General features: G+C 39.1%; 3 protein-coding genes across 3 annotated transcripts; 2 read left to right on the plus strand and 1 right to left on the minus strand.

Annotated features, from left to right (window-relative positions):
- Window positions 1-987: 987 nt before the first annotated feature.
- PHALS_03250 (uncharacterized protein) lies at window positions 988-1,421 on the plus strand (the record flags this gene model as incomplete). The annotated part of the gene is made up of 3 exons (XM_024717521.1): window positions 988-1,186; window positions 1,234-1,295; window positions 1,359-1,421. 3 exons carry the CDS (start codon window positions 988-990, stop codon window positions 1,419-1,421), a joined length of 324 nt encoding a protein of 107 aa, XP_024583012.1.
- Window positions 1,422-2,765: 1,344 nt separating this feature from the next.
- On the minus strand, window positions 2,766-3,548 carry PHALS_03251 (uncharacterized protein; the record flags this gene model as incomplete). Its single annotated transcript, XM_024717522.1, has 1 exon — window positions 2,766-3,548. One exon carries the CDS (start codon window positions 3,546-3,548, stop codon window positions 2,766-2,768), a length of 783 nt encoding a protein of 260 aa, XP_024583013.1.
- Window positions 3,549-4,758: 1,210 nt separating this feature from the next.
- On the plus strand, window positions 4,759-5,523 carry PHALS_03252 (RxLR-like protein; the record flags this gene model as incomplete). The annotated part of the gene is made up of 4 exons (XM_024717524.1): window positions 4,759-4,875; window positions 4,936-5,336; window positions 5,404-5,407; window positions 5,488-5,523. The coding sequence occupies 4 exons, from the start codon at window positions 4,759-4,761 to the stop codon at window positions 5,521-5,523; spliced, it is 558 nt and encodes a 185-aa protein (XP_024583014.1).
- Window positions 5,524-8,191: the final 2,668 nt, after the last annotated feature.

Raw genomic sequence — 8,191 nt, forward strand, 5'->3', positions numbered from 1 at the left:
CTGACTGACGTCTTTATGGGTGCGTAAACTTCGAGAAATTTGCGGCGATCATTAAGCCCCTTGCTTCCTGGATACGACGCAGAATCGGCAAAGTCATGACCCGATCGGCGGCAGCTACTACGCTGTTCCGACGAATGGCAAGCCAAGTTTGAATTCAAGTAGGCTTTGAGTTGAAACAGATTGATAGCGAGCTATGCCCCAGACAGCAGAGGAAGGCGACACTTAAGCATTGCTAGGACTGCACGACATGTCGAATAGCCAATCAGAAGTTTAAGAGGATAGATCAAAGAGTCTTGAATTTTGAATAGGGCAATAGGATAACACTAGCGCAGCTCAGACAACTCCAATGGTAAAGAATAAAAATCGGCAAGTTGATGTAGACTCAAAGCTTTACAAATCTTGCGCTTTTAGTCATTGTCCTTTCGATCTGAGTTCTATTCTTTCCTTGCGTTCATTCAATTCTTGCCTAGCTAAGATCACATCCCCGTGACCAATATCTTTATCACTCACTATTAGTAACTTTCACGTTTTCAAGCTTGGTCATTTCTATTCTGGCATGATCGCATATATGGGTTTGCTCGAGACGATCTCCTCAGACTTCGGCTACCTGGTTTAAAAAAATATTTCATCACCTTTTTATATGATATTAAAAACAAACGTTGAGTTCCTCCGTCAGTCGATGGGTCTAATGCACCGCAAATATGATATCCAAATATAAATCTATCTAAAATCTTTTTCACCTGCACCGCAGCTCCATACTGTCATCTAATCTATCGCACTCACTGATCCGCATTTGAATTGACCAGCCCATACTTGCTTGAGCACTTTGTGAATCATTCCTTATTCGTCCAATGCCTACCCTTAGTTCTCTTTCAGCTACAGTGTTAATGATTGCATCGTAGCTCGATGTGGCAATAATCTTAAGCTTACATCTTCGCCACCTCGGCGTATTAACACCTTTGAAATCATTGATGAGTGTTCGGCAATATGCGACAGCATCAAGGGTCTCGCCATGGAAATCACTATTGGTTGCAAGTTATTCAAGAGCTTACACGTGCTATATCAAGAGATACCGATTTTTACAAATTGCGTGTCTTGCATGCAGAACAGTATGAGGTTGATGCCGTCAATCACTTGAGTGTGTATGTGTGGGTTATCAGGCGTATATTGAGTACCTTCTCGAAAGGTACCACATTTGGTGTTAATTATCTGAATTCGAGTATAAAATAATAGGACCCACTCTCCGCAAAACTTTTGCAAGGGATGCTATTGTTTGTGGAGAGCTCGACAAGTGGGTTATCTGGGTGACTACGAAGCAGTTCAAAGAGCTGCAATTTGCCGAGGTAGCAATGCTTTAGGACCAAGAGACACACGATGAAGTACAGGTGCCTGAGACGGAGACCCGACCTAATGGCGTATGATAACTAAGCTCGCTACTGAAGCTAATAGTGATAATGTAAAGTCGCCTTGTCTCATCAAGAGACGTTGATAATTCCTTCGTTAGCAAGCATGACTTCGCTGTCGTATATCTTGCTCGCTCCACGGCTTGAAATATCTGGTTGTGAACCATATTGTTGTTTTGTGTGGGCGAAGTACTATATGGTACCATGAAGTACCGTGAAGTACCATGAAGTACTCCATGGTACCATGAAGTACCATGAAGTACTAAGTACAATATAGTACTTATATACTATATTGTACAGTGGTACTTAGTACCACATAGTACAATACAATATACATATTGTATATTCTACTATATGGTACCATATACTATATAGTACTATATTGTACTATATAGTATATGGTACCATATTGTACGGTATGGTACCGTATATTGTACCGTATATTGTACAATATGGTACAATAATACAATATATGTATAGTACTATATGGTACAATATTGTACAATATAATATTGTATAGTACTGTTGTACCATATATTGTACAATATATGGTGGTTCAACATTGTACCAAATATTGTACAATAGTACCATATAGTACTATATAGTACAATTTGGTACTATATATATAATATATATACATATTATGTATATATATATACCATAATATGGTACCATATTGTACCATTGTACTTAGTACCATGAAGTAATACGGTACTAAGTACAATATAGTACTTAGTACAATATGGTACTAAGTACTATATTGTACTTAGTGCAGGTAAGTTTTGTGTGGGCGAAGCACAATATGGTACTTCGCCCACACAAAACTTACCTGCACCAGCAACTTCACTTTCAAGGTCTCTAGCTCGACGGTTCAAATGCATTAATTAGGTCTTTGTAGTCAAAGTTTAGCTTCTTGAAGATGCCACCGCCAAGGTAATCGAGGATTAAAATCCAACGCTCATTCAAACGCCTCTTCTAACCCAGGGTCGCAACCTGTTTATCGACTACGCTCTCTCGGTATCTGTGCTCAGCAGACGCAGTCTGCTCTGCACTCAAATTATTTGACTTTGATCGCTTTGATTTATTTTTTATGATATTCCAAACTTAACTAGACTTGCATTACTGTCTGACAGCAACAGGATTGATACGGCTTTTTGGTTCAGAGTGACGAAGCGATAGCATCTCTTTCATCACAGGGGCTGGAGTGGGAGAAGCCAGATCGATCCGTTTGGAGTCAGTAACTTTGCCAAACCGATGCGCGAGAAGTCCATAGAGAACAAGGTACTCTAGAGATCCAAATCTCACCAAGATTCTGTTTGTCGAAATCATCTGCGGAGAATTTGATCTTGAGACATGATTCTTTTATTCGTGTTGGGGAGAGCGAGAAACATCCTGTTTTGCCAAGGGGTTGACTTTTTCTCCTGGCTCCTCAGGCTGATTTTTCATTTCCGGAAAATAAGAGCGATAGAGATTATCCCTGTTGGTTTCGAGCTTGTTGAGGTCAGTCATATACTTCTTTAGCGCTTTGAAAGGTTGGATATTATTCCACCCATTCCTAAGATCATTTAGCAATTCTATCTGTTGATCATGAAAATTCAGTCGAAGATTTGAGTGAGCGATGCGGAAAATTTCCGCTTTCAGGTTTTTGTCAATTTCCAGCATGTTTTGCGTCGTGGGTGCGATAGGAGCGTGAGCATGCTGAGAATTTTCGCTATGTTGTTCCAGCTGATTTTTAGCTGGATTGGTATTGAGCGACTCTTTCTCAAGAATACTCCGCGCTTTTATCGTCAGAAACTTGTCAAGAGCTATCTGCGCTTGTTTTTTTTTCGTCTCAATCTCCGATCGGATGTTATGTAGGGTCATCGTCGTCCTGTCACTTTTTAATTCATAAAAAGTCATCAAGTCTTTCCACTGTGCATTGATTTTCTCAATGATGTTCAGATTGATGCCTCTTTCTTCCATTGTAGGAAAGTGGACTCGTAAATTCAGCGCCGTGATGTCGTCATTACCCGTCTTTTCCTGCTCTTTGTCTATCGTGTATGAAGCTTCAATCCTCGACAGCAACAAGGCAGCAGCTAAGAGACTCTGGTACACCTTCATCTTTCTGGTTCGGAGGTTCCCGACAAAAGATAACTGAGCGTTCATCACTGATTCTCGCCCTTCCCGTAGCCAGCCACTTTTTTTTTTCAACACAACGTGCTTTTATAACTGATATTATAGGTCATTCTGATAATTGTGTCTGGCATTTTGAGGTACACAATTCAGGAAAAACGAATTTGTGGGTACAAATTGGGTTGCAAGAGCAATAACATCATTAGATTTGGTAAATCACGCTGATCTTTCATCTAAAGATTCTTTTTCTAGTTACCTTTATTTTGTAATTAAGTCGAATTTCATACTTTTTTTAGCCTCCCGAGTTTAAGATAATAAATTATTAGCGCTTTGATTTCACTACTGTTTTTCGAGGGTGTTGGGGCATAGAAAAGGAACATCGAGTGCGCATCTCACTGAGAGGTGAGGCACATCGTAGAAAATCCTTCATCTTCAGATAGGCTTCCGTTTATGGAAATAATGCGACTTTTATGTTGTTGGGTCGGGACTCGACGAGTAAATAGTATCGCTCTCATTGGAGAAGACCTATTGATCACATCTAGTAATTGATGATACCCTAACACGACGAGGTACATGGACTAATACTGCAGAGGGAAGGGATTACGATGGCACTAACTGTACGGCTCCGCCATTAACGTTGTGAGAATCTTATATGTTATTAATTATGTTCATACAGCTTCAAATGATATTTTTCTTTTTTAGTAATAGCCACCCATGGCACAGCTATTATATTTTGATATATTCGGATAAGTATCACCCATACGACAGAAGGGCTGCGGCTGATTCATAAGGAGGATGGGTTATAAAATGTCATAAAAGATCCTGAAGAGCTACTGCTTTATTTGTAATTTTGAAGGGTTCCAAACAAGTCAGAACGGAAGATGGGGCAATTAAAAATTTATTTATAAGCTTCATCTCGATATTCTAAATAGCGCTCTATATAGTATATAGTTACCACGAAGAATCTCTAAAAAACACCAGCCAATTATATTCATGTAAATTTCTTCATGCATATCATCAAAAGATACATAATTCAGGAAAAGAAGTCATATTTGATGCTATCCTGATTCGAAATGCCAGACACAATTATCAGAAATGACCTATAATCTATTCGGATATGTCTATGCATAAAAGCTCCGCATTACATAGTAATGTTGATGAGCGTGTTGCAACTTGCTGGTTATAGAGGGAGCGAGAATCAGTAATAAACGCTCAGTTTTTCGTTTGCCAACGAACCAAGAAGATGAAGCTGTACCAAAGTCTTTTGACTACTGCCTTATTGTTGTCGAGGATTGAAGCTTCGTACACGATTGACAATGAGCAGGAAAAGACGGTTAGTGACGCTCCTACGGCGCGGAATGTACGAGTTCAATCTCCTGCAATGGAAGAAAGGTTTGACGCTGTCGACATCATTGAGCAGCTCGAAGCCACTCATTTAACCATTAAATGGATAAAAAACGTGTTGAAGAAGTTCTTAGTAAGGGAATCTACTAAGATTCAGGCAGATTTGAAGCTTTATGAGGGTTTTGAACAGTCGACGCTTGAGAGTCTGAGTCATCTCAAGTTGTATTATGCTGCATTTCGACAAATGAAGAGTAAGCAAGCAGCCAAAGCTCAGCAGATACAACCTCTCGAGGATGTCAAGCCACGTCATCCACAATATGGTATTACTCAGGCCTATTATGACCAACACCTGCTTACATATCAAAATGATATGGATTACTATTATTTTCGGTTGCGTTACATTCGTCTACAGCAAGAATTATTAAATACTCTGTTAAAAGAGCTGGAAAACGGTAAGGGAATCATAGCGCTGATAAGGTATGTTCGAAAAGTCAAGAAGCTCAACACTAATCTGAATTCTGACTTACTTACTTACATTACAAAGCAAGGTAACTACAAAAACAATCTTGAGATGAAAAATCAGCGTGATTTACCAAATCTAATGATGTCATTGCTCTTGCAACACTAGGTAAGTTCATCGAGCACTGGGACAGAAAAGTATTGAAGCTGTCTGATGATCTGACTCAGTAATGCAAGCTGGTTAAGTTTGGAAGTTAACAACAGTTAATTAAAATGAACACTGAAAACTACCTTAATCACAAATTTTGATGGCAGAGCAGACTGAGCGTGCAAATTCTGCCATTCAATTTCCATTACCTTTCTCTCTCGCCCGCCGTCACTGACATTTTTATCAAGCCCATAAGCCGTACGAAGTTTCACAGTCTTTAGGAGCTAAACTACATTCTAAAGATCATGCATGTTGACCCTATCAGCAAGCTAGTAACCTCCACACGACGCCACTTCTATGGTCTTCTTGGAAAACAGTAGATGCGGAACAGCAACGTACCAAACTACAAACGTCCGAATCAAAATCTAAGAAACTTTTCGTCCTAGCGGTGCAAAAATCACTTTCGAGGCCAGCATCATTAGCATTAAACAATTTATCAAGGTCTTGATAAGATCTCAAAATGGTGTTCTACGGCGTACCAACACCCTGCACTCTAATCTTGATTCTAAAATGATGACTTAGTTGATTGCGTCGTCTGGGCGACAACTTTCCAATCCGAATGATTCCAATAAAGTTTCTTTTTCGTGATCACTGTCCTTGCTTTAAACAAATGATTTAGCGGATTAGACTAATCCTATGTATGTCACAACGACTCAGCAGTCTCGTAATTTCAGCTTCAGCGTAATCATTCGCGCAGACGTCATGTAGCTGCAAACAATATGGTTTGTTTTTTTAGCCAGGATTCCACTGTGCTGCAAACAATATGGTTTGTTTTTTTAGCCAGGATTCCACTGTGCTGCAATCAACCAAAGTGTAATGGCAGGAATTGGGTCTATATTCCACACAATGGTGTCAGTGCTCGAACGTTGTAGTGGGAAACTTGTCCATAATACATAACTCTTATATCCTGAGCAGATTTGTGCCCTTTTCAAGTGCTCGATTTCGTGCATATTTGTGTATATTACACGATCATGATTCGGTTTCACGTCGCCGCTGTTCCTGTGCTTAGAAGGACACAGCAGTTAATACTTTTGATCTAACTGTGTGTTATCGCATCCATCTATTTGGCGAGATAAATTTATCGAAGTGGTGTGATGTCCGGTGGAGTCGTCATCAAGAAGTGTCGTAATATTGTGTACGCACATAACACTGTACTGTAGAAGCTGTCTAAATTAAACCTGTTCAACTCAAAACCCTCTCTAAATTGAACAGAAGATATGGACCCATGTTGGGCATCGTACCTATGCTACCCTCTTTTATTGAAAACCCTCTCTAAATTAAACACTGTAACCCAGTCCCAACATGTTTAATTTAGACAGGTTTTACTGTACTGTTCATAATAGTACGTACTTTACTATTGTGAACGATACAGTGATCACGTACCTCGTTACAATAAGTGCTGAGGACGGTGCAAGAATTTTTGCATATGGAACATTATCACACCAAGTCATGGGTGATACCCTGACACGACAGATCATAACTGCAGAGGGAAGGAATTACGATAGCACTACATGTATGGGTAACATAGCTCCGCCATTGTCGTTGTTAGGATTTTTAACCATACATCTGTTTTATAGTCAATCAATTATATTTATGTAGCTTCAATTGATATTTTTCTTTTTTTGTAAAAGCCCACCAATGGTACAGCAGTGTGGCAATACAAATATTAAAGTTTATTGCAAAAGGTGATACAAATATAAAAGATTCGCGAGATGTGATACAAGCGTGTTCAAACACTCAAAATACGAGACCTGGTAAAATTACCGAATGTAGCCATTCTTGGCAATGGTGTTTAAAATACAATTGTATCACATCTCGCAAATATTTTCTATTTGTATCACCTTTTGCAATAAACCCATTTAAAAAAGCTAAAGAACATTAAAGTAGATCGTCCAGTGGGTTACGCTAAATATTCGGTGCTGACAATAGTTGCCCTAGCAAGATTTGTAGAATTTAGATATAGTATTCCCGTTTTGGCGGTAATAGTATCCACGCGTGTGTGATAAATAAGAACCAGGTAATTCATTGAGGACATGCGCACGTATAATGTCTAGGGTTGATGTGGTAACCTGCTTGTAAATTATGGAGGACAAATGATCCACTCCATTTTTTGCTGCATGTGCCTGAAAGATAGACTCTGCTGTTGACCTTCCCCGTATTTTTCATAACAATGTGTTTAGAACACAATTGTATCACCTTTTGCAATAGACCTAAAAATATTATTTATCACACTTCTTACGATATCTATCTAGAATGTAGAGAAAAACGAAAAACTTGATGTTAGAATTATTCGAAATGTAGAAAAAATATTTTATTTCTAAACTATACTAAGAATATACTCCAATTTTTAAACTTTAGTTGAAAGTTTGTCTATATTAATGTGTATAGACGTAGTGACTTCTCAATTTTACCTAGCTGTGTATACTATACTGTATCAACTCTAATATACAAATTAGTATTGATCTGTACCGTGCGAAATTCGAACATGAATTCTGGCTCAGTGGTTTGGGTGCGCTGGCTCCAAGCTGTTGAGTGAGATCTCGAGTCCCGTTACGGTTAAAGGTAGGAAGCAGTTACTTGGTGCTTGGGGTTCACCAAGCTCCCCAACAGGAGTCACGTCCCCCGGCCGTCTTTTGACCTTTTGTTCATTGATCATAAGATTTTA

Source organism: Plasmopara halstedii (assembly GCF_900000015.1).
Source record: "Plasmopara halstedii genome assembly, contig: Scaffold_2121, whole genome shotgun sequence".
NCBI classification, from domain to species: domain Eukaryota; phylum Oomycota; class Peronosporomycetes; order Peronosporales; family Peronosporaceae; genus Plasmopara; species Plasmopara halstedii.